The sequence below is a fragment of the Pongo pygmaeus genome, chromosome 12 (genome assembly GCF_028885625.2).
Source record: "Pongo pygmaeus isolate AG05252 chromosome 12, NHGRI_mPonPyg2-v2.0_pri, whole genome shotgun sequence".
Lineage (NCBI taxonomy): Eukaryota > Metazoa > Chordata > Mammalia > Primates > Hominidae > Pongo > Pongo pygmaeus.
Window position 1 is genome coordinate 82,695,900 of NC_072385.2, and position 27,434 is coordinate 82,723,333.

At 35.1% G+C, this 27,434-nt stretch overlaps 1 protein-coding gene across 24 annotated transcripts in view; it reads left to right on the forward strand.

The window, feature by feature from the left end:
- The window catches only part of NRXN1 (neurexin 1), a 1,133,558-nt gene that overhangs the window by 111,804 nt on the left and 994,320 nt on the right, over positions 1–27,434 (forward strand). For 14 of the 24 annotated variants that reach the window (XM_063648738.1, XM_063648746.1, XM_063648747.1 and 11 more), the window contains one exon: positions 1,280–1,309. The exons of 7 other annotated variants lie outside the window; for them this stretch is intronic. In XM_063648738.1, coding sequence (XP_063504808.1) covers positions 1,280–1,309 — 30 coding nt within the window. Of the gene's footprint in view, positions 1–1,279; positions 1,310–2,088; positions 2,101–3,962; positions 7,159–27,434 lie in introns of those variants that run through there. 3 more of the 24 variants (XM_054474940.1, XM_054474941.1, XM_054474939.1) reach the window with 2 other exon arrangements.

Here is a 27,434-nt window from a genome sequence, read left to right on the forward strand (position 1 = left end):
TAGCTTTATTCCTGAATTTAAAATAAAAAGCTAGGAATTATGCCTTTCAGTAAAAAGTAACTTCTTGAATAGCAAAAGAATTTTTGAAAGCATATTAGTAGTATTCTTTATTTTTTTATTTTTTATTTATTTTTTTTTGAGACGGAGTCTCGCTCTGTCGCCCAGGCTGGAGTGCAGTGGCACTATCTCGGCTCACTGCAAGCTCCGCCTCCCAGGTTCACGCCGTTCTCCTGCCTCAGCCCCCCGAGCAGCCGGGACCACAGGCGCCCGCCACCACGCCCGGCTAATTTTTTCTATTTTTAGTAGAGGCGGGGTTTCACCATGTTAGCCAGGATGGTCTCGATCTCCTGACCTTGTGATCCGCCCGCCTCGGCCTCCCAAAGTGCTGGGACCACAGGCATGAGCCACCGCGCCCGGCCAGTAGTATTCTTTAGAAGAGGAGTGCTCTTCAGTTTGAAGTGAATTGTCAAGCAGGAAATAATAAATAAAGGAATTTCAATGTCCTTTAAAGAATTCCTTGATGAAATTACATCTGTAATATGTATCTTTACACTAACTTAGAGTTCAGCATTTAAGAAATATTTAGGTGAAATCTCAAATAATTTTGTTCTCTGAGGAAAATTGCTTTAGCGTATTTGCAGCTGACCCATTGTTTCTTAAAAACCCTTTTCTGTAGTAAATTCTAACTTTACAACTGCATGTCTAATGATCATTTTGTATTTGAATGAGCCTAGTCAGCCGCTACATGTGTCAGACAAGGAGACATTTCTGCATTATCATTTCAATGTGACTACAAGTTTTTTTTTCTTCATTTAATTATAAAATGTTCATTTTTTGGTGAGGGGAAAAAGATCAGACCCAGCCCATGTTTCAGGTATTCCATTGGGTTTTAAAAAATGTAATTTCATCACTGAAGAATTACAAGCCCTGTGGGGGCAATATGCAAAACAGCCTCCTTAAAGGGCACAGAGGGCAGATGTAATATTGAGGGGATTGGTTGGATTTTAAGTCATGCTCTTGTGCTCTTGGTTGTTCCAACTGATGCATGGAAGAAATACACAGTGCAGCATATGCCATTGTTTAAAACGCAGTTCTAGAACCCTTTGCCCCAAAGCATTCCAACCAGGGGTTGAAAGAATGCTTTTTGATTTGCCTCTGTGATACAGACATGTCTCATAGGAAAAGAGATGTCTGTCACTGAACATTTTTGTCACCGTGACAACCCTGCCTTCCCATGCTCCCTTGTTTATTGCTGACTGTGCTCTTGTTTCCCTTCAAGGTCTGGCGCACCTGATGATGGGCGACCAAGGTATGGGCTCTGTTCCTTTTCCACTCTGCTTTCAGTGTTTTCTTGTTCTGTAGCTGCTTTCAAACCATCACTGCAAAGGATGGGCAAATGCTTGCAAATTCTATGGCTGCAAATTAAATACATATCTTTTGTTCACATTTTTTCATGTGTTTTTCTTCCGTTTCTTTGTTTGTTTGATTTTGGTTTGTTCCTGTGGCTTTTATTTTCCTTCATTTCTTGCATTATAATATTTGGAAATAAATGAGACATAAGAAATTGTGACTGAAAATTTCTATATATTTATCAGCATATGCAGTAAAGGGTGGTTTATGGTAAAGAAAAACCGAGAACCATCAGACGTTGCTGTCTAAAAGAAGATCCTCAGTTTAAACCACTGTATCCAAAAAATAAGTCCATTTTTCATCCATGCATGACAGTTTGGGAACATGCAGACATCTTTGGCTTCTGGCTTCTAGAATGCTGAGTATAGTGTTCCACAGAATCAATACTTTCTCTATGTAGATTTATTGTATGTCTCTCTTTTGTGTGATCTTTTAAAAACTGAGCATGGGCCTTTCAATTTTTTGCATGTACTTGCTTTCAAAAAAGGCAGAATTCCCAACATGTCCTGATTGCATCTCCATTTGTCTTGAAAACCTTGTTTATACTTCCATGTCTTGTTTAATTTTCAGAGAGTAGTGACTTTACATATGTTCATAATTCTTATTGTTGTTTTTCTCCTCTTTATCCTCTTTGTCTGGAAACCCTTTCTTCATGGACCCATTTCATCAAATCCATAGGTAAAAGTAAAGGTATTACATTATTTTATTTCTTCTTAATATCATCTGTATGAATTACAGTGTGTCTGAGTTACATAAATGTATTTAGAACTTTTGGCATTGGTAATGGGCACTGGGAGGTAGGTATATGTGTTAATAAATATTTTATAAATTTAAGGTAAGAAAAATCCATCAGTATGTTTCCGTTTTCGCCCCCACCCTTTCTTTGTCTCTTTAGAGTGATCTTTTTCATGTCAGGTGCTCACGTAATTAGTATATTTAGAAATTAGCTACAGGTTTTGGTGTCACTTTCTGCAGTATCATTTAATGGTACGTAAATAAGTGTAGGAACTGTAAATATGTGATCTTCAAACATTCAGCTCTGGAGCACACCTGCCCTAGCCATTCTGTATTGAGACATAAGTCTAAGCATGTGCACCACTGAAATGGTACTGCTGTGGGTGCATCATCTTGTTGTCTGCTAGATGTCATTTATGCACATGAACACTGTAGTAACCTAAAAAGGCAGTATTAAGAAAGAGACAAACAGAGGAGCAAGACATTTCTCTTCATGCATACTAACTTTGTTTTAAGGACATTATCAACTAGCTGTGCATTCCCGCATTGCTTGGTAAGTCAGGCATGTGTACTCTTTGATGATGTTGGTACAAAATCCAGAAGCATGTGTAATTTGCCATGTAAAACCATCCTCATTGTGTTTAATGTTGTCATTAAAAGGTAGTAAGTGGTATGCAGCTGTGGCAAACATATAGAATAGTCTTTAAATCAACCATTTTTAACTGTGTGTTAGTGAATATTTAAATTTAGTTTCTATTTTTTAATTATTATTATTAGTTTAAAAGCAGGAATATCTTTATTCTTTCCTATGTTCTCAGTGTTAATCTGGTGAATTGGGACCACAGTTCACAGTTCTACACCTTTATGTTTGTGTCATCTAGCAGGAAAACTTTTCTGCTTGAAAAAGCATCTGAACATGAGCCAGGCAATATGTAAGAAATGATATCAATTTTAAATGTGTAAAATAGAGCTTTAGAAACAAATGCTGTTTGAATACTTTGATCCAACAACATAGGTTATCACAGTTTTGGTTTTGGCAGCTATTTTCAATAGTATAATTTAATCTCAGATTAAGCCTCTAGCAACTATGCAAATGACAGTATGTATCAATTATTTTAGAGGTTTTGTGTACCATTTTGAGTGCTTTCTAAATGTTTTTACTTGAGGCCAAAATCTCCTCCACTGCCTTCTCTTAAGCGGGCATTTCTCATCATGTTCTTTAGTTTGTGGACTTAGGATGGCATAGAGGGAAGAATATATTTTATCTTACTGGCTGAGTAAAGTATATGTATATGTGTTTGTATATATGCATATGTGTATTTGTATGGATGCATGTATAAATACACAATTTCTAAGTATATACACTCCTATATTTGTTATTTTGTGAAAAAGTAACTCTTAAAATAATTTTTAAATTATACAACCATTTTCTACATATGGAATAGTTCATGTTTATACTTAGCTGATATTTGTTTTGGTATACTTAATGTTAAGTGTCACTTAACTTTATTCAGTTTTTCTATGTCAGTCTTAAATGTTTTCTGTTGGCATGTGTGTCAAACATTATATTTTAACTTCACCAGTTTTCATCAGATTTTGTCCCTCAATCAGCACAAAGACACAGAGGACAGGAATTTGTTTTTTTCATTGCATTCTTCTTCTGTTATTGGGACGAGTAAGCTTTTTGCTGTTAAATGGAGAGAGAAGATTTTTAGATGGACTTGAGTATTTTGCAAATCAGATTGGTACCCATTTCATATTGTTTAATTAGATGTAGAGAAATGAGAAAGGTGATTGTAAGTCTTCTCTAATTGCAGATTGATTCAACAAAGCTATATTCTAGAGCAGAAATACAATCATGACGATGACATGGCATCCACAGAGTGTTCATATAACAAGGAAATGAAAACATGTTGGCCAGTTAGAATGAATGACAGAATGGAAGTGCTGTGAGAGGGGTACAAAGTGAAGTAGGAATTCAGAAAAAGGCAAACATAACATCAGTCCAAGTTTATCTTATGTGAATATCCCCACCTTGTGCCTCTGTTGGAGGAATTAAAAAAAAAATCTGGAAAAAATAATTTAGGAATTTTACATTGCAGTTTCCTATGTGGAGTTAAATCCTAGTTGTGCATAAAATCTGGGTTAAATCTGGCCAGTTTATATAACTGATTTACAGTGTAAACTTATGTTTCCTAAATTTTTATATCTCAATATAATCATGGAGCAATTTTCTCAATTTTCCCACTTTTCTCTTGTGTGAGTAGTGAATTCAGGGGATCTGGAATGAAGTTTTGTGGATTGAAGTTTTTTTCTTTATGGAAAAAAAAAGACTAGAAAAAAATAGATTCAAGAACATCTTCATTATTTTGATTTCTTCTTTATGAATTCTTAAATATTTTCTAACTTTTTAAATGTCCGGTGATAGATGAATATATTTCATTAAAAAATAATTAACACACGTAAAAAGAACATGCCTTTTGATAACCTTCTTCATCCTCCTCTCAAGTCCTTTCCCTCGAGGTAAGCACTGGTCTCACTTTGTGATGTGTCCTTACAGAGTTGATGTTGATCCTTCTGTGCTCCATAACAACTCAGGGTTTGGAAACTGCAAAATCCCTTATCATGTGTACATGACAAAAATGGCGAAGTCAGCTGGAGACATGTTAGAGACCACTGCTATGGGCTGGCAAAATCACAATGAATGAAACACAAGTTTTCTCATTCTTCTCATAGGCCACAGTGCCTCCTATTTTTAATTAGTCATCCTGTTTCAAACTTCAGAGTCAATCTGTTACTTGTGTTTTTTACATTCCCTGAACAAAGATATGCCACCTTTAAATGAATATGGTTAAGAATAAACTTTGTTTGAATGAATTATAGTTTTCTTTGGGGCAGCTGAAGATCTGTTATTCGAAGCCAGCCTTACTTTTGCTGGTTGTGGGTAGATGAATTCAAATAGTCTTCATGAAATTTGGATCACATTTTTTTTTGGGTTTGAAATTTGTCAATGATATTGTTGTTAGGATCATTGATAATGCTAATTTTATTCTCCTTTCTATTTAGAATTTAGGTTTATCTATTTGCCTTGAATGAAGTATGTCTTTTCTCTTTTGTTCTTGTTTCTTTTCCTGTGTATATGTAACTGGTCACTTCATTCCAATAATTACTTTGATTGTTTATTTATATTTTACTTTAATGGCTTGTCAGAAATGAATGACTATTTAAATTACAAAAAAATCAAAATATGTTATACATGAAAATCAAGCCATAATAGCTGGTTAATAGCTCAGGAGCACAAGTTAATAATTATCAGCTAATGTTGGCACTTTGATTGGAGGCTTTTACTTTTCCTTCATAAGTCATCATAATTGTAATTACATATTTGTATTTGTGATTATACTTAATGTTAACTTTTCCTAGTAGAGTGTAAGCTCTATGAGGGCAGAAAGCTTGTCTTTCTCTTTGACCATTGTATTTCCAGAACATTTTTCTTATTGTATCTTGAATTTGCCATTTTCATGACTTAAATATATTTGTTTGGGGGTGGTGGTTTCAGTTGTCCATTTTAAAGAGTCAAATGGACATTTATTGTTTAATTATCCAGGCTTCTCATGTTACTAGAAGAGCAAAATATTACAAGTAGAACTGAAAAGAATATAGTTACACATTCTGAAAGTGCATAAGCCTTATTCTCTTTGTGAAGAGTAGATCTTAAATTAGTATAATTTATAAAAATAATAAAGGTAGATTTTTCTCAAAACTAATTGTTAAAGCTAATTGTAATTTTTAAGACCTGGATACAACTCTTCCACCTGAACTAATTGATGAGTAATATCTAATATTACCATGTGCTTTAAATTTTTATCTATACTGTCATACCACAAGTAATATTTCATTAAACTTACTCTTAAAATAGATTTGATATTATTAATACTTAGAAAAGCATAAACCATTTGGTGTTTTTTAAATAAATTTTCTTTTGTCTTTGTCTTAGTCCATTTGGGGTGCTATATAAAAATACCGTAAACTGGGTAGCTTGTAAGTAACAGAAACTTATTTTTCAAACGTCTGGAGGCTGGGAAGTCCAAGACCAAGGGCTGACACAGTCAGTGTCCAGTGAGATTTTGCTTCCTGGTTCATAGATCACTACCTTCTCTTTGTGTCCTCACTTGAAAGGGAGCAAGAGAGCTCCCTGGAGTGTCTTTTATAAGGACGGTAATCCCATTCATAAAGGCTCTGCCCTCAGGACCTAATCAAATCCCAAAATCCCCCTCTCCTAATCCATCATTTTCTGGGTTAGGATTTCAGTTTATCAATTTTGGAAAGATACAACATTCAGATCACACAGTTTCCATGATTTTTATTTTTATACCATTTTCAAGTCCTGTGTTGCTGTATAGCGAATTTGTCTGTGAAGTGCACAGCTTCGTTACTAAAATCCTAATGCATATTTGTTTTATGCTTTTTAAAATATATTTTGCTGTGATTTCTGATATAGACCTAATTTGTTTATTAAAATATGATATGTATCTTCTTCTGTATAAATTCTTAAATTGTATTTCCTCATTTAGCTTCATAATAATAAGTCATCTGTTTGTTCAGAAAAGTTTGTGAATGTTGACAGAACCTTACTGTTGAAATGCCTGTGTTTGATGCATATACAAACTAAGAAGTAAGAATTTTTTTTTTAAATTTTCTACTGTGTTACCTCTACTCTTGCAATACTGGATCCCCTTAACTCACAGCCACAGACCGTGGGAAGACCAGAGTTTTACCGTATAAAATCAGACATTAAATATCTACTTTTATCTATATAGTATACATAGAAGGCTATGTGACTATTTAGAATTCAGTGTTTATTTAGCAGTTCATCTTTAGCATATATGTTCATTAGCTCTGAGTAGAAGCAAGAAAAACTAATTGAAGAGTATATGCTTATGTATTATCTCTTGCTGTGATTTAACCAATCTTGTTACATGTATTACTAATAAAAGTCCCAGCTTGATTGTATTTCTGTAATCCTGGCTCTGTGAAGCAAAGTTTTCTGTGTCATTATACATTCCTTAAACAATGATAACATTGAAAAACTGGTCATCTAAACAAGACTTTTGCTAAACTTGTTGTAGACTAACTTATCCTCAGAGAAGAGCACAGAAAGGACTCTCCAAAGTTTAATAGTTTAAAAAATGAGGTGGTATGAATAGAAACTTAGATGCGTTTTACTGAAATATGTTGCAAATACCAAAACTTTCAAATTATGACATAATGGAGGTTAAACTGATTATTTCTTCTCCAAAATAATGACTTTATGTTATTTATCCATTTGCAAATGTATTTTTGTTAATCTAGATTTTTAACAACCATGATCAACACTTTTAGGCTTGATAGGAGGCTATTTCCTAAATTGTGGTGGCCAGAGGTTAAAAAACAATGTAATTTTCCATAGTGTTTGGCTCTTAAACTAGAGAAATTTGAATCTTTAATTAGAATCATAACATTTTGGAGCAGAGAAGAATATTAGAGATCATCTAAAAATATAATAATATAATATTGTCCCTCTTTGTGTTATAAGGCATGAAAGGTGATGCTGCTTATTATGATAGGCAAAACTTTGTAACAACTTTGAACCAAAATAACTATTATAATATAGAATAGCCAACCTTAAGGAGACTTCAAAGATTTTTCTTCAAACACTAATAATCATGAAACAGAGTTTCATCTTCTTATTCTTAGACAATAAATTTAGTGGTAGTATAAAGGAAACCATTCACAGATTTTTATCTAGGATGCCGGTGTCCCTCATTATCAAGATGTTCATTTGAGGGAGTAAAACTCCACCTTATAACAGATGGGTAATAGTCCTGAAGTCATAAGAGCTGGGTTCATATTCCAGATTTGTTCCTTAATGACCTTGAGTAAATAATTTAGCCTCACATATGAAAACCTCACGATCTGTAATATGGGTTAATAAAAATACCCAATTATTGGGGGTAATGTTACATGACAAATTGCAAAAGTGCATAGAAGAGGCTTTTTATTAATGGTGACAATAAGAAAAAGATACCGTGTGCATTTGGATTCAATGAATTTCAAAATGATTGATCTGTAATCTGCCAAAGGTTTAACAAAAACAGTATCGATATCTTAATATCTTCTTTCCATCATATTAATACCCTATTATTTATGATTCTGGCATTGTCTTTGGTTGAAACTAACTAGACACCAATGTCCTGATGATCCGTAGTACAGAGAACATTTGTACAAAAAAGTATTAAAGATTGATTATCCTCAATCAAAATTATTTAGATATCTCTGTTACTCTTTACATTTTAACATTTATCTTACATACAATAATGAGGATGAAATAGACTTGCCTCTACTTTGAGCAACCCTAGGAAATCATTGGTAAAATGCTGGTTTTCAAATGCAAATTTATTGGTTGAAGGAGGCAGGGAGATAGACATTTTTTCATGGACCGGAGGTACCAATGAGAGGAAACTTTTTTTGTAAATTAATGTTTTGCCCCACTAATGACTTCATAGAATGATATATAGTTGAGACTGCTGACACCTAGTTATCTGAATACCACATTTTCAAGGAAAAGCTAAGTAGATGTATTTCTGAGGTGTCTATGTTGGAAAAATAACATATAATTATCTTGAAATAGTTAAATAATTGGCTAGTATTCTCACATACTTCAAGATTTTGCTAAAAATGTTAAGGAGACTAAAACTGACCACCCTGCTTAATACTGCAATTTGGCCCTCTCCTGAACTTCCATACCATGATCTAGTTTCTCTTCATAGAAATTACTATCTTTTAACATACTTTTAAAAAATTCTCATTTATTTTGTTTATTTGTCTTCCTTTCACCAGAGGAAGGAATCTGGTGAAGACAGAAATCTCTACCCTGCCCTGATGTGTCTCAAGGGTCCCTAGAGCAGTGACTGGCACATATAGATACTCAATGAATTCTTGTTTAATGATCAACTGATTGGTTAGCTAAACAAGTTTGTCAAGTTTCCTTTGGGTTTTACTTTGGATATTTTTTCTTTCTCATAGTACACTAAATTTTAAATTTCTTTCTCCTTTTTGCTCCAAGGTAAATCTTTCTATGAAGGATAAACACAGTCAACGAAAACAAAAAAGTTTTCGTATTGTATTGTGGGTCAAGGGGCCTCAGATTTGGCACTTTTTATCTTTCTCATTCCCTGTCCAATGCAAGAGGCCTCTAGAAATTTTGGAAAAGATTTAAAAACCACTTTCACAACCACTGATGGTGAAAGGTTTCTTTTCACATTTTTCTAATTATCTCAGTCTTCAATGAATATTTCTTTAAGAAAGGGACAGTAATTAATCTTTGCATGTCTCTGTGTCTATACAAGTAACAGGAAGAGGATCCTGGAAGTTTGGCTTCTGAATAGCATGATTCATTGCGACGTTTTCAGGAAGGATCTTTTGGCATTTGTGATGGAAAGTTTCAAAAAATGAAGTAGATCTTATATTTTATGGTCATGTAGCTTATCTTTCACTAACATAACTATAAATTGATTCATTCTTCCCAGATCATCAAGTAGGCATAAACACCCAAAAGCCTTAGATTTTTCTTTCTCAGCACACAGATACATTATTGTATGTCCAAGTAGATGACTTACCAGTGAGTCCAGGTCCACAGCCAGTTGTCCTAAGCCATAGAACCTGTGCTGAAGAACTACAATTGTAGGAAATCTTCGAATTAAAAAGCAGCAACAGTACTACGGTGCCTGAGGCCATATTTTGCTTAAAATGTATGTCCTATTACTTGTCCTTTCGAAAAGAGAGTGAGAGGTAAAGGGTTTCATTCAATCTTATTCATTATTACTGTAATCACCAAGGAGATTCTGCTTTATGTGGGACTGTTACATGTGGTGTAAAGGCACAGCTTTTCAGAATGTATGTTTTCACGGTTTATATTAAGAAATATAGCCACATGGATAATAATAGCTACCATTTTCAGGATGTGTTCTTTTGCATTCATATTATACCTACTTATATAAATGCCTATTGCACAAAACTGCAGTTCTCCCTTTCTGTTTGGTTTGTTTGCCATATACCTACGACCCCATGATAGTCCATTCAGAATAGGAGCAGCTGAAGTACTCTCTATTAATTATTCGTGTTAACTTTCAAACAAGTAAAATGCAGGGATATTCACAGAACTATGAAATGAGACTAATATTTTCTTTCATGTTAAAAATACTATTTTATTGCATAACCCAGGTATAGACTATACAATTACACTACTGAGACAATGAATAAGATAATTCAGAAAATTAAAACAACTTGTGCTTTGTAAGGAATTTCAAAGCAATATTTTATTCTTTGGCTTGAGTTACCTGGGAAACTGACCCAGTTTTCCCTTTCATTTTCTGGACTTGGCATTATAAAATCTGTAGACTTTTGGAGAAAATTAAATTACTCCATTTAAGGAAACAGTCAAATTTAGATTGGGCTAAACTGCTGCTAGAGGGATGGAAATCCCTAAATTGTCCAATTGTGATTCCATTTCACAGGGAAACCCTAGTTCACAAGTTAACCATAGGATTTCATAGATTGCTAGTAGCAAAATCTGCCAGAAATCTTCCTCTAAACTCAGTGAACAGATAATGTTTGATGCTATACTGACCTAAAATAATGATGTGATGGCTTTTAACAGCTCTTTCAGGTGTTTACTGTTTAAATAAAACAATACTGTGTCTGGCAATCAGCAGAAATGCGTTTTGAATTGTTTTCTCAGCAGTGTGGTTGGATTTGCACTGACCCATCGGTACTTTCAGTGACCAGTGGCATTCTTTTCCAGAGGACTGGCTGAAGTTAAGAGTCTTAAAGAGCAGTTGGATTTGCACTGACCAGTGAGGTGGAAGAAGAGAGAAGGTGATTGATCCCAAAGAAAGCCAACACCTAGACTGATAAATGTGAGGACTCTTTGGTTTGGCATTTGTCCTCATTATTTATAGAACTAATGACAGTTATTAGGTTAGGTCCCAGTTTATTTCTTTTTTTTGTTGTTGTTGTTTAACTACTTTAAGCATGTTATTCCCTGAATAGAGAGAAAGCCTTATATAGAGGAGAACCACTTTTTAATCAAACCTGTTCAAGTAGCTCACTTCCCTGTCATAACATCTGAACAGTTGCTCAAACATCAGTGCAAACCTTGAGATCATTACTATTGTTCTGACCTAGTAGTTCTCAGAGGGACAGCCCAGAGCAGTTACATGTTTCACTCACATTAAAACATACTTTTCTAGTGTCCCATGTCATCAATTCCCTGTGTAAGAACAGATAAATCAGTTAAAAATATGTGGCACTTTCAAATACTATCATCTTGATTTCTTGCAACAGGACAGGACCACTGAGAGATTTATCTTTGGCAAGGGGATAATTTTTGGTGCCATCTTAAATCACATGCAACATGTAACCCTCTATGTATAGAGCTTCCCTAAATTCTGAAGTTGAGGAACTCCCACAATCACCTGGGATGCATTTTCTAAAATACAGATTTTTCAAGGAACTTAACAGAGGGTTTTATTCACTAGGTTATGGCAGATTGGCATCCTGTACTTTAAAAGAGATCACTCCTTCCCCCAGAAGATCTAATGCCCAGTTACTTTGTGACTAGTGCTGTCAACTCATTGATTTGACCTTTGCCCTCCAAAAGCTGAGGACTTAATCTTCACGGTGAGGATTTTTGTTTTTTCTTGCAGTGACATGTACAACTTGATAACTCACCTCATATTGCTTCTGCATTGAAAGACTTTTTTTGATAATAAAAAGCATACTTATTAACTTGCTTTAAAAGAAGTTGCTCCATTATGAAAGGACTGAAAAAAAATGTAGTTATTCAATTAGATCTACCCTTCATCCCTGAAACTAAATTGTTAGTTTTCACATTAGTAAAGATGTCACTGAGCTCTTTCAAATCTTGTTGTAAAGGTCATTAAAATTTTCATTGTGTAGAGTTCAGACCATGTGCTTTACAAAAAGACAAAAATCAAATTGAATATATGGCAACTTTTAAACGTTTTATGTAATGCCCACCTATGGACACTTTGTAATATGTTTTAGGATCATTCTCAATAATGTACAATGGAAAAAGGATCCAGACAAGGAAAAGCTAAACAGCAAATACTGAGCTCACATTTAAAATCTGCCACAAATATATCTTGATGCAATGGAAAAGGATGATGATAATGACCCTTTTTTCTGGAAATTGTGGAGAAAGAACCATTAAATAAAACAGGAATATGTTGTATCTACAAAATTCAGGCTTTATTGGGGTGGAAATTTGGTCCATGGAGTCTACTAAAAAATAATAGACAGTATTCTTATTAGACATTCAGAAATGACAGACTTAGGTATAGAAATTATATGGAAATGTATGGTAAGATTTTTAAAAAAATCTATAAAGGAAGTGGTTGAAAGATTAGTGTGAATACAAGAAAAAGCAGGGAGAGAGTGATGAGGGTGATAAGGTCAAGCTCCTATGGGGACAAGAAAACGAGATGCTAATGTTGTCACTGCAAGAGCAAGGTGTTATTCATTTCTCCAAGTAGAAATAGATGTGAAAGAGTAATGTCAGCAGCCTGAGAGGGCAACTTTAGGGTCTAGGGAAGCTTTATTCATAGATGGTTACATATTGCATGTGATTTGAGGGGGATCCAAAAATTATCCCCTTGCCCAAGATAAATCTCTCAGTGGTCCCATCTGTTGCAATAAATCAAAATGATAGTATTTGAAAGTGCCACATACTTTTAACTGATGGATCTGTTCTTAAGCAGGGATTTGATGATAGGGGACGCCAGAAAAGTATTTTTTAATGTCAGTGGAACTTGTCAGATGGCATTGTCCAGCCCTTGAGTTAGCCCCAGTGAGATCTATGCAGAGTTGGAAGCCCTTAGCACATTTGGCATGGCTGATACCTGGAGTTATAGAGGAAGCAGAATCCAATGATAGACTGAATCTTACTTTTTTGGCCAAAGATCAGCTGTTAGCAGTATATATTCAGTCATTGTGCACACTGGCACTCCTACCCCAAAGTAGGAAAAGTGGATTATTCTTTTCTTAGGAAAACCATTATATCTAATATTTACCTCTATTATAAAGTTCTTTAGCTGGATTGCATTTATTATTGGTCAGTCACTGTTGTTAAAATGTGATACCCTTGAAGGCAGGGGCTTTGATATTTTCAGCTTTGAATTAAAGATAGAGCTTGGTACATGACAGATACTGAGGAAATCTTGTTGCACAAGCATGGCCAAGGATCATGGAGACTGGAGTTAAGCAGACCCACATTTAGACCCTAGATTCATGATGTATCAGCTGTGTGGCTTTGGGAAAGTTATTTGGCCTCTCTGAAACTCATTTGTCTCATTTGTAAAATGCAGATAGTAAAATCTAAAAATTTCTTTTAGCTATGGGGATGAAGTATATGAATACCGGTAAAGTGTGTAATGTATTTCTAGTGAATAGTGAATGCACAATAGTAGAACATGTGGCAGAGTATTGGGTGTCTGATGAGTCAAATAAAATTAATTTTGAAAGGAAACAACTTTTTAAATCACAAACTACATGGAGGAAAGATCAAAAAAGTCAAAGACATTTATCCTTTGTATACATATTTTTAAAGCTCATTAAATCCCAAATGTTGAGAAAGGAAGTAAAATGGGAGGGGGCAGAAAGAGAATTGCAAAATATTTTTGTGATACTTTTTTTTGTTTCATTTTATGGTGATTTTCATTATTCTTAATTCAAGAAAAAAAAAAATAGCTGAGGCTAGTCTAAGAATGCTGACCAGGAAATAATTTTGTCGTAATTTTTGCCTCTAAGTAACAAAGGCGAGATGTTTTCTTTAATTTATTTTTAAATTTCCTTGATTAGGGTATTAAGATCCTGCTTACAATGAACTAGTTTTAGCATAAATCAGATAAAGCCTTTTGTTCTACACTGCTCAAGAAGAAAAAGCTTAGCTTGCTTTTAACTTGTTTTGCCTAATTGCTTTTCTCCATTAGAAGAGAATATACCATGGAAAAAATACATAATCCCTTCCTGTCCTTCAGTTCCCTTCTTGGGTGTGTTTTGGAGAGTTTGAAATTATATGAAACTTATGAGAGAGTGAGATAACTATTCAAGAGAAAATTAAGCTTGTTGGGGTGTGGGGGAAGGGTAGATTCCTCACATGATTTGGTAGGTCTGTTAACACTTTAGGACTCAGAGATAACACTTAAGTGAATAGTAATTAACTAGGAGCAAGAAAGTAGATGGTAATGTGTTTTAAATCAGTATAATTGTGAAGTCTACCACAATCAGAAAAATCACAGAAATTGCTTTAGAATGGAAAAGGACTTAATTAACAAATAATGGAATCACAAATTTGACAAAATCTTTAGAAGTCTCCTAGTCCAAATGCCTATTCAAACAAACTCCTCTGCTAGTTAAGTAATGGGTGATGATTTAACCTCTTTTTATGCTTTCAGAAGGCTGTACTTGTTACCCTGTTACCACATAAACTCATAATGTTTTAAGGAGAGGTTTAATTATTAAAAAGTTTTTCTTTATTTTAGTCAAAATCTGCCTACTGAAACTATTGCCAGTCGGCCATCTGCATGTCGTTTTGCTGATTCTTAAGATATTTATTGAATTTATCCGATGTGCTGTGCTCTATGTTTTCATTTTCTCTAGAGTTAAAAACATGATGTCTAATTTCTCATTCACTTAAAAAAATACTTTCTATAAATACATTTCTCCACCCCATCTTTATTTTTTGTTGCTATAAGAAAATACCATAAATGTGTAATTTATAAAGAAAATAAGTTTATTTCTTATAGTTCTGCAGGCTGGGAAGTTGAAGAGCATGACACTAGCAACCAGTGAGGGCCTTCTTGCTGCGTCGTAACATGTGGAGGGCATCACATGGTGAGAGGGTAAGAGAGTCCCTGCCAGCTCAGGTCTCTCTTCCTCTTCTTAAAGCCACCTGTCCCATCAAGGGGACTCCACACTGATGACCTTATCTAATCCTAATTACCTCCTAAAGGACCCACTTTCAGTCAGCATATTAATTTGAGGATTAAGTTTTCAACACACAAAATTTGGGGAACACATTCAAACCATAGCAACTCCTATACCCAAATTCAGATTTTTCTCTTCCATATTTTATTTTTTCGTTCTTTCAAACCATGCTTCACAGTGCTGAAGACCTTTCCATCTATTTGCTGGTTGTCTCCTTCTCCTAATCTTGGCATTCTCTAATTGTCAGGATACCTCTTAAAGCCAAGTCTAAAATTAATTATACTATCCCTGGGTATCTGAGCAAGGCTTAGTAAAATGGAAGCATTCTGTGGTTCTAGAAATAATACTTCTGTTAATGCCACCTAAAATCAAAGGTAGGGGTGTGGTGTGGTGTGTGGTGTGTGTGTGTGTGTGTGTGTGTGTGTGTGTGTGTGAATGTGTGTATGTATTTTGGTCAGTGTTATTGTTTTATCAATTCATACTGAACTTTTAGTAAGTTGAAACCTCTAAGTTTTTCCACATGAACTGCTCATAAGTCAGCCTTTCTGTACTCTACTCAAGAGTTGATGTTGTCAGCCCACTTTAAAACACGAAACATTACTATTCAATTCTACCTTCAATCATTAAAAATAGTAAATTATCTACTAAGGGTCCTATGCAAGATGCTATGAATACAAACATAAATAAGGCTTGGTATTTGTTGTAGAGGGATTTATAGCTCAGTAAGTGAATACATATTTACATGGAAGTGTCATCAGTAGTTAAAAGCCCTGTAATATAAGTTATTTACAGAAACCAACATTCTTCATTAGCTGAGTCTTGTTGAGTGATGAGTGTTGGCTAGAGTGACATTGTAGTGTATTAGTTTTCTATTGATGCCCTAACAAATTACTACAAATGTAATAGCTTAAACAACATAAATGTATTATCTCACTCTTCTGTAGGTCAGAAGTCTGGCATGGATCTCACTGGGGTAAATTTGATTTGTCATCAATGCTGCATTTCTGTTAGAAGCACTAGGAAAGAATCTGCTTTCTTCCTTTTCCATCTTTTTTGAGGCTGCCTACATTCCTTGACTAGTGACTCCTTTCTTTCATCTTCAAAGCCAGTAGTAACCTTGCATCTCTCAGATCATTCTTCCGTAGTCACATTTTCCTCTGACTCCTCTTCTGCTGTTTTCTTCCACTTGTGAGGAGCTTGTGACAACATTGGGTCCACGGTTCTTACCCTATCTTTAGGTCAGCTGATTAGCAAACTTTATTAACATCTTCAACCTTAATTGCCTTTGCTATCTTTAAGGGCAAAAAGAAAAAGGGCGTCTTTTTCTCACCCTTCGTAAAGGTCACAGCCAACACTCCTGTAATGAAGGACAGATTAACAAGAGAAAAGTGTAACAAACTTAGTTAATCAAAGTTTCATGTAACACAGGCACCTTCAGAGTTGAAGACCCAAATACCCAGGGAAAACTGTGTACTTTTTATACTGAGTTTCAATGAAGAATGAACTGCCATGTAGAAATGTGATTGGACAAAAGAGTATAATCTAATGGTAATAGACTGAGGGGGGATATCCAGAAAGGCCTGCTTTTTTTTTTTTTCAGATTCTTCTCTGTGTAGCATTTTTCCCTCCAGAGTATAGGGCAATGAGAGTCTTTAAGGGAAAAGGGAGAGAGTGACCTTTCTAAATTTTATGGCTTACTTTAGGGGAGAAGACTTTTAGTTTCTAGACAGACCTTGGGGAAATGCAATTCTGGTTGCTATGACTTGCTTCTGGGGAGAAAGAGGGGTGTAAGAGAGGAGGGCAGGAAAAGGTCAGAGACCTTGTTTCTGAGGCTTTCGCGATCTCCTTCAGTTCAAAGTACTCACCGTGCCAGGGTGCCATACTTTGGGGTATGTTCTGAGCCGCAACACATGTAATCCACATGTAATCCAACCTATTCACAGGTTCTTGGAGATCAAGATTTAGACATCATTGGGGTGTCATTATATTTGTCTAGCACAGGTAGACACATTTCAGGCAGAAGCATAATGTAAGTATGTAAGAGAAATGCAGGTTGCAAGCAATTGAGTATTAATGCAACAAGGGAACCTAAAGGATGAAACTGGAGAAACAGATAAAGGTCAAGATGATGGAAAGACTTAAGGAACAGGATCAGATTGGTTGTTTCAAAAGATTATTCTGGCAAGAGAACAGATTTTAAAAATGCAGAACCAAAGATAAGAAAACAGCATAGCAACAATTATTTAGTCAAGAAAGATACCAGAAGCTTACACTATTTTCCTAGCATCAGAGGTGAAAAAGAAGTAATAGATTTGATATGTGCTAAGGAGTTAGGGTTTATGGGGTTTGTTGGTTGATTAGTTACAAAGATGTGGGCATGACTGGAGTCAAGACTGATTCCCACGTTTTCGTGATAAGACTCTAGGTGAATGGTGATGTCATTTATAGTATGGATTACTGAAGAGAAAGTAGAGATGAGGAGTCAAAGGAAGAGAAATGCTTCTGATTTCCATTTTAGTACATATATATAACTAAGCTATATTGAATCGTCGTATGTAATTCTGTCCCTGTGTTATCTACAAATATGATATTAATCTACTTGGTAATTTTAATGGAAAAAAGTGTGGTAGAGAATAGAGTCCTCAGAGTGCCAGTAAGGATAACCTTAGTGCCCCTAGTGTAACCACCACTGTTACATCAGTCTGAATCCACTGTATAACACCATTCAACCAGCTTTGACTCTGTACTATTAGCCAGGTCATATTTTTTCACATATTCCAAAATTTGTCTTAATAAACTTAGTCTAGTGCCTTGCTTAAACATTTAATAGACTGTCTAAATCATGAAGTAATATTGGGAAAGTTATTTCTATTCAATAGTATTAAACATTTAAGTAAGTAATTCACTTTATCTTCCATTTTAATAAATACATTAACCCAGGGAACTCTATGTGTAAATTCTATTCAAAGCCCTTTGTGGAACATAAATACATATGTCATGTTTATAAATATGTAAAATATAAAATATAGTGACCATATAGGAGAGCAAGAGATGAATTCTTACTGGAAAAAAAGTGCTTGGATAAGTGGTAGTTGACAGGGAAGAGATGAGAAATGAGGATAGATTCACTGGGAAACAGGACACCTGAAAGAAAGAACAGTGTCATTAGAAATATTGGAACAGCTTCATGCAAAGCATGATTATAGTGAGGGATGTTGTGTGGCTGCAACACAAATGTGGCTGCAAGGGAGGTTTGGAATGAAAGAATTGGTAGCTTTCTGGTTCATAGATGTAGTTATTTTTAATTGAATTTGACAGTCATTGGGCAGCACATAGCCTCTCCAAATTTTCCCTAGGCTCTCTTACTCCCTACTGTGTGCCCTAACCAGATTCACACATTTATATTTCTTGCCAGGTTCCTTAAATAGCTACATTTGTAACCCTGGATTTATAAACTTATTTTGCAGTCAACACACAGTGTGTGTCAGAGGGTTGGGGATGGATGGTGCCATTATCAGAGTTCCACTTTAAAAAGACATCTTAATGGCAGAGTGAATTTCAAATTACAGTGCTGAGGAAAGGTGGGATCATTAGAAGAAGGTGAATAAGCTAAGAGGTTGTTTAAAATGTTAAGATAAAAGTGGGCTGAACTGTGACGATAATATGAGGAAAAGAAGGGAAGGACCAAACATGAGAAACTAGATTTACAATTTCATTAGGACATGGCCTGGGTCTTGTTCTTTCAGTGGGACAAATCACAAAGTAGATAATAGAAAAATGAATGAATGAAGACATTGGAGTAGTTGAATTGCATGTGAGAAGTGAAAGGAAAGAACTGAAGGCGACTTGAAGAGCCTGGATGTAAGTACCCAGAAGGATTATGCTTCTGAAAGTGCCTGCGGGAGAATAACATTAATCTTAGATCAAGTTCAAGAAGACATCCAGGGAGACACATTCAGCAGCGATGAAAATATGAATATGGTTCTCAGGATAGAGATTATAATGAAAAGGGAATATGAAAATTAGGAAAGTTTATTTCAACTCAGCAAAAATATTATGTATCAAGATAAAATACAGATTAGTAATCTTTTTAAAAAGAAAGGTCTGATCATTTAATGCAGACACATTGTTTTATGGATGAAGAAACTGAATAACAAGTGTTTTGCCTAAAGTTAATCAACAGGTAAACTGGAGAGTTAGCTCTAGCATAGAAAAGGACGTTCCTTGTATTGCGTCAACAGTTTACTGCACTACCTCTGACATCCCCCCGTAAGTTTCCACACGGGCCCATTCCCTACTTAGAAGAGAACCATTTTACCATCGTTTATGTTCCCAAATATGAACTTGGATACATTTGTAAAATTCACATATGGACTATTTAATACTTAGGGATTTCAAAATTCCTTTTCTAAATTTCAAGACCTAGTAGAAAGAGAGTGGGGCTGCAAGGAAGCCTAGGGTGAAAGCTACCAGCTTCATTTTATTAATTTCTGGTATTCTTGCCTGGCCACTCTAACTTGTCTCATGTATTTCAGTCAAATGGCTGTTATGGAACAAACTGGATTCTTCAGTTCTAAATTTCACAGAATTCTTTAAGGCTAATGGATTTCAGGTCATGCCTCGTTGAGCCTAAGAGTTCTGGGGAGGTACCTGAGAACCACTGCCGGGGCTTACCAGTGCAGAAAGAGCAGGACTTTGGAGCCCCTGCCCTGATTCCAACAGCGACATAGCCTTTTCTCTGTTTTAACATTGGGCTTTCTCTCATGATTGTCTATAAAGGAAGGGTCTCTTATTTTAAAATATTTGATAAGTACTGCTAGAGGTTATTAATCTCAGGGCTACAACCAGCATTTCAGATCTTACTGTCTTGTATTTGTGGATTATATTAAAACACTCCAAATCTCATTGTTTCAAATGAGCAAATCACACAAGTTCAGTTTTATCCTAAAAGTATCTTTGAGCCATTCAGCTCTGAGCCAAGCATCATCTCTCTCTGGCTTTTGCCAACACAGCTCCCTTTGCCTAAGGACGTATTGAGAAGAAAGAATTTCAAGTTTTCACAACTAAAGGAGAGATGTTCCATTAAGAGAAGATACAAGTAAGCCACATTTTATCGTGTGTTATAATTTACAGAATGCTTATGCAAAAGGCCCATAAGGTATGTTGTGGGGGTGGGGCTATGATATTGTGGTACACTGATAGCACATGTCACTACAAAAAAACAAAAACAAAAACAAAAAAACACCTCCCCCAGAATACTTCTATAATAATTCTTCAGTTAAAGATGAATTAAAAATTAGTTACCTCCAAGACCATCAACATAATAGAAACAGTTATTATGCAAAGCTTTATTTGAATCATGTTAATGTCTTCCTATAGTTAGATTGAATTCAGCTTCAGTATGGTTTAGATTGAAGAAAAGTCATTTTGGTCCACAAGACTAAAGAGAGAGTTAAAATTTAGGTTGGCGAGGTCTGGTAGTGAATACCTAGAAAGCAGAGAACATAAAGAGATTGAAAAGGGTCCTCAAATGAATTCCAGTATCTTACTTATTTTAGTTTGTCTTTTAAAAAAAGTTCTAGCCCTGTCTAAATAAACATAACTTTATTCTTCCTGGTAACATTATCTCTGAAAAATAATATATTGATACTGGTTGGGAATATATGCCCAATATCTTCTTCAATAAAGTGATATTATTGTAATTTTCTACTTTTCTCAGCAGCTTCGTCTTTTATTCATAAATACTTGTTTTTGATTTGTAAAAGCGGTTTTCTATATGTACTTCCTCTTCCCTTCCTTATCATTTTCTAATTATAACAGTAGTAGTAGTTCTGATTTAGGTAAACTTATAGAATAATACATTAAATTAATATATTAATTCATTTTTGACTTTTAAAAAGCATTTTCTTATCTGTTATAATAACTATCTGAGATAAAGGGACAATGAATTTGACTTCCTTTTTGCAGATAAGAAAAAATAACCAAGATAAAAACTTTTGCACATTACACAGTAAGGAAATAGCAAGTCAGAACCTGATGGTGAAAGCTAAAGTTCCCCACTAAGGTCAAACTACACCATGCATGGGTTTTTACCAGGGTGCTGTAATATATTCTCAGCACTCCTAAGTTACATGGTATCTTAGAAGATCAGGAGATGTACTATTTCTCAATACATCCAGTGCTGTCTCACAAATTGAATTAGAAAGCAAAATTAACTGATATTAAGTTGTTTCACTGGTAGTGTTTTCCAAGATAAGCTAAAATGATTTCTGGTTTAGAGTCATGAAAATCCTTCATTTAGAATTTTTTTATGTAGATCTAGTACATTAATATTTATGACCTCTTTTTTTTTCCAGTTCCCGAGAAAACTTGTTTTTATTCTTATTCTATTCTAAACTCAGAATGTGATTCAACATTTGCTTTATTTTTTTCTAATTTGTGTCTGTTTTTACTTCAGTGATCTTTCTAAGCAAAATGAATAAATGTTTTGGTATAATGAATGTTGCTAAGAATAAATGCATTTTATTCGTCTTGCCCTGGTTAAAGAATATTTCTAGATGTTGACGAGTGAATTAATGATATTTCAGACTCCTCATCATCTAATAAAGCCATCCTTCTCAATGGTCAATTGAGGTTAGGCTTTTCTAAAGGAAGAAAATAGTACATTATTACATTCACTTTCTTAATCTAATGGCTGTAACTTTGCTTTGGAGAACTTCATGACTTTCCCACCAAATTCTAGTTTACTATGGAAGCAAGTAATGTTCTATTCATTAATATGGGAAGGAAAGCATATGGGAGGTTATTTAACTCCTAGTGTCTCCATCTTCCATTCACCATGCATGTTGCAATGATAAGTGAAAACATTTTTAAACATTTTGAAAGCTTGAAAACCTATTTAGTGAATACAAGTTAGCACATTATTGCTGTAATTCACATTTACTAAAGAACTTGTGGACTATTGGCAGTTTCTTTGGATTGTTGTTTAGTCTGTTTTTGATTACCTACTGGTCAAATCACATTTTTTTCTTAGTGTCACGTGATATCAAACTATTGTTGAACTTTGCTTTTAAGATTGTAAGATTTATTTGAGATCCTTTAATGAAGTTCTTGCTTGTATATAACTTTGTACCAGAACCCCAGGTGAGGAACTTTGAAAGCATAATTAATGTTTTCTCATATTCATTTTCTTTCTTTTTTTGTGGGGATGGAGTCTCGCTCTGTCGCCCAGGCTGGAGTGCATTGGCGCAATCTCGGCTCACTGCAAGTTCTGCCTCCTAGGTTGACGTCATTCTCCTGCCTCAGCCTCCTGAGTAGATGGGACTACAGGTGTCTCCCACCATGCCTGGCTAATTTTTTTGTATTTTTAGTAGAGACTGGTTTTCACCATGTCAGCCAGGATGGTCTCGATCTCCTGACCTTGTGATCCGCCCACCTCAGCCTCCCAAAGTGCTGGGATTACAGGTGTGAGCCACCATGCCCAGCCTCATCTTTGTTTTCTTTATTGGATATTAATTCATTCTGTTCACTCAGTTCAAATTTATTGAATCCCCTCTTGTGGGCTCAGGGGAACAGGGAAATGAACAGATGAAAATCATGGATCATGGTACTCACATTTTAATGATATGAAACAAGCATTAACAAAAACAACAAAAGCCAGATAAATAGTGTGTCAGATAGTGATACCTTCTATAGAGAAAAAAATCAGTGAATGGGACATGGGAGTGCACCGATGAGAAAAGGAGGTGTAATTTTTACATGAGGTTGTCGGGTAAGGCCTTCACTGGCAGCATGACATTTGAGAAGAGAATTGAAGAGGTGATTCAATATGAGTTCATTTTTCTTGATTCTTAGGAGAACCATCTCTTCCTTTCTACCTCCATCAGCTCAGTCTAATCCAGGTAGCACTCATCACCTCTTTCTTGCATTACATCATTCCTGCCAGCTGCTTTAGCTGGTTTCTCTTTGTTAGGTTTCACCCTCTCTGGCTTGCACAACACCACGGAATGCCCTTGCTCAGAAATGTGCAAATGTTCCCTTATTAGCTGTCATATCGATTACAGACTCCTCCACGTTATTTTTGTGCTATTTAAGAGCCCTATTTATTTAATAATTTTACTTTTAATCCTCACTCTGACAAATATCTGTTCATGCTATCTTGAGTAAGCCATACTTGGTTCCAATTCTATTTTCTTACTTGTACCCGCCTTCCCACCTGAAATGCCTTCCATTTTCTAAATATTTTACCCAAGTTATATGGTTTGTTTAATTGATACTGACAAATATGCTTATAATACAAAGTAAAACTGACTTAGACCTAATAACCTCAACTAGAGGCTGATCCCAAGTACGTACTAAGGGTTTTAGAACTACTGTCCTTAAAGGGTGAACTCCCAGATACTTACCCTTCCACTGGAGAGTTGAAGTATAATGTGATATAGGATATGGTGAGGTTTGGAGATTTAAAGGATTGGGATCTATTATGCACTTAAAAATCCCACATTGTCCAACATATTGTGGACACTAGGCCTTTAGGCTGATCCCTGTCACAAAGGGGAAACTGACATTCAGCAAGGTTTAATTTCTTGTGAGTAGCCATGGGGAGATATTATTTGTTTTATTTGTATTGCTCAGCCTTCTCTTGATAATATTCATGTTACTCTAGATTGATTAATTCTCTGATTATTTTATGGTTAGGTGCTTAATTTACACACAAAAAAAATCCCTTTTGGTATCTTCCATGTCTTGTCTCTTCAGTTATTACATATTTTAAAATACCTCTGTGTGCCTAGTATCAGTACATCTTCTGTATCTCCCATGATATCTAATAAACTGCTCTAATTCACATTCAAAAATTCTTGCTAATTTGTTTGATGTGGAAGGTTTCAACAACCTGACGTTTATGCTTCTTAAACTGCAGTTCATGTATTTGACATAATTCTGCCAGATATCAAAAGTTCTATAACATCACCAACATGGGGTTACAGCAAGAAAAAATAATGTCATAAGAACCTATAAATTGTTTGTGTAGTCTTTTGTCACATTTCCCTGCTTGTCTTTCTATAGACTTTCTTTAATACAACCTGCAAAATATTAGAAAAAACCAAATTAACTATCTCTTCAAGGAGGGCTTTGACATAACCTACCCCCTTTTTTAAATTTTTTAAAAAATTTTCTCTCTGGTAATCTTGTTATTTCACAGGGTTACCCTTATACATTAATATAAACTTGGGGGAAGCAGGGCCCACATCTACTAATCCTTGTCTGGAGAGAAGAAAATAAAAAGGCCTCTAATGTGGCAGAGGGTGTCCCTAAAATTGATTAAGCACAGTGTAGTGGGAAGACCCTCCTTTTAAGACATATCTCACCTTATTCTATTTGTCATTGTCAAAGCATTTAATGTTCCAAGCCTTCTGCAACCAGTTTTATCTGATACATTTTCAATTGTACTGCATTAGAAATTGGAGAGATGTGCACTTCAGAAATTACGGTGGAATCCGGCTAATTCAAATTATCGATGTGGCGATTTGGTGCAGATGCTTAAATTTTGTGAGCTTAGAAGTAAGTGAAAATCAGGATTAAAAGTCAACCTATTGCTTCAGAATATGGTTCATTTATTTTAGTGACTGCAGTTTAATTTTAATTATTTATGTCTCTGCTGAATAGTTCTTTGGCAAATGCTCCATGGAAAATACATCATCTTCTTTTTCAAGCTGTGTCTGCATTCAGAAGTCTTAACTCTCTGTTTGACAGGTATTTCTTTGAGTCATCTATATTAGGAAATAATTTTTAATCTGTCTGCAAGAATCCTGAATTTGCTTTTCAGAATAGGTACTACATTCAAAATCTAGTATGACTTCTGAGGCATTTAATATTCTGAACAGAAAGCTTTCATAGAAATCTTTTTTTCTGGTTAAAAAAACCCAACTAAATAATTTACTCTTTTAATTATATTTCACTGTTAATGATGTCCATCAACACTTATTTAAATGTATTTTCAAAGCATTCATTTCTGAAGAATAAATTATAAATGTGCTTTTTTATATTAAGCAATTAATTTCATAGGAAAATCAAATTTTTGAAATGTGGGAATTTAGATTATAGAACAATTGAATGATAACCTCATAGAATATTATATCAAAGTTGAATCTTAGGAAGAGCACAATATCCCCGTTCATTTTCTACCTCCCTATGGATATACGCATCTCTTTTATTTGCCATTTCATAAAAATGTGTTATAAGTATTGGTAACCAATAGTAGGATAACTTTGAAAATAAAACTCTTTGAAAAGTGTGTCCTTTTTAAGATTAGACATGTTAGACATGCCACTTCCTCTCTTATACGTCATTGGAAAAGGGCTACAGATAGAAGCCAGAATGGCCCATATTTAAAAAATAAAACTGCAATTAAAATCTTTGATAGTTACATTGAAAGCAGTAAGAAAGTGTTGGAAATCTCTGCAAGGGACAGTCCTAAGAAGGAATGAACTGTATAAAGAAAAGAAAATTTTTGAGGAAAAAGTTTGAAGATGAAAGTATTCTTCATATAGAAACAAAGAAACAGTGACATAAAGTTATTCAGACATTGACTGAATAGAGCCACAACTAATGGCAACTCAATAGGAGAACTTTATCTTCAAGCTTAACAAAATTTCTAGACCTAATGCAATTCAAGAAATATCTGGAAATTATTGTGTGACCTAGCATATCTAAACTAAACTTGTCCTGTAATTTTGTAGTTCAAACTATAGTGGAAGATATACTGTAGTGATTAGTCAATCCATTCTGATCAATTATTACTGTTACATTTTGTTTTTGCTACCATCAATTTTATGGAGGAATACAGTAAATAGAACCCATTTAAAGTGCACACTTTGATGAATTTTGACAATTGTTTACACTTGTGAAACAATGCTACAACCAAGACACAGAACATTTCTGAAGATTATGAAGATTCTTTGTACTCCTTTGTAAAGTCCATTCTCACACCTTCCCTTGGATCTGGGCAACCACTGACCTTCCTTTTGTCACCATAGATTAGTCTTCATTTTGTTTAAATGGAATCACCGAGTATGTGCTCTTGTGTGTGGCTTCTTCATTTCTGCACAATGAGTTTAAGAGTCATCCAAATGTGTTTGTGCAGATGCAGTACTTTATTCCTTTTTATTGATAGGAAATAGTAAATTATGTTTTTATGTGTATGTTTTATTTCTTCACTTAAATCATGTTCTTATTAATATCAAGGAATCCATTTTAAATTCTGTGTATCCCCTCAGCACCTAAAATAATCCCTTGCGCATAGTAGAGGTTTGTTGGTTAATTGATTCATCATTCTGAGCATAGATGTTGGAGATAAGTTTTAGAATGGTCCTGGTATCAGCGATACTCATTTTTTGAGAAAAACTTTGTGTTGGAAGTAGCAAGTTCAGAGAAAACAATTTATTGAGCAGTTTCTCTATGCCAGTCACAGTACGACATTTGGCATTATCTCATTTATCCTCATAACCAGTCCTACGTGGTACTTATACTGAAATTATACTTATTTGTTAGGTGAAGCACAGAGATTAAGCAACTTGACACTGAAGCTGATAAACAGTAGAGCTGCTTAACACCAAAGCAGTTGCTGTTAGCCATGATACCTCATTTCACCGGTTACTTAGAATGAAAATCCATATAGTAGCTAAAATGCACAGTGTTAATGGTTTCTAGGAGACTTTTCAGACCTTTTATTGTCTCCTTCCCTCACACTGACCTCTTGCAGTTTTGCTCAGGATACTTGCTGCCATCTCAGGGCACTGGCTGTAGTGCCTCTTTCAGATACTTAAATCCCTTACATCTTTCAAATCATTGCTCAAATTGGACCTCACTGAGTCTATTCTGAATATATATATATATTTTTTGAGACAGAATCTTGCTTTGCCGCCCAGGCTGGGGTGCAGTGGCACAATCCTGGCTCACTGCAACCTTCACCTCCCAGGCTCAAGCGATTCTCCTGCCCCCAGCCTCCTGAGTAGCTGGGACTATGGGCATGCCCCACCACACCCAGCTAATTTTGTATTTTTAACAGAGACAGTGTTTCGTCACGTTGGCCAGGCTGGTCTTGAACTCCTGATTTTAAGTGACCCACCTGCCTCAGCCTCCCAAAGTGCTGGGATTACAGGTGTGAGCCACTGCGCCTGGCCAATTCTGAACCTTTCTTTTAGATACTTCAACTTTCTGCCACTTGTCTCCCACCCTCCCAA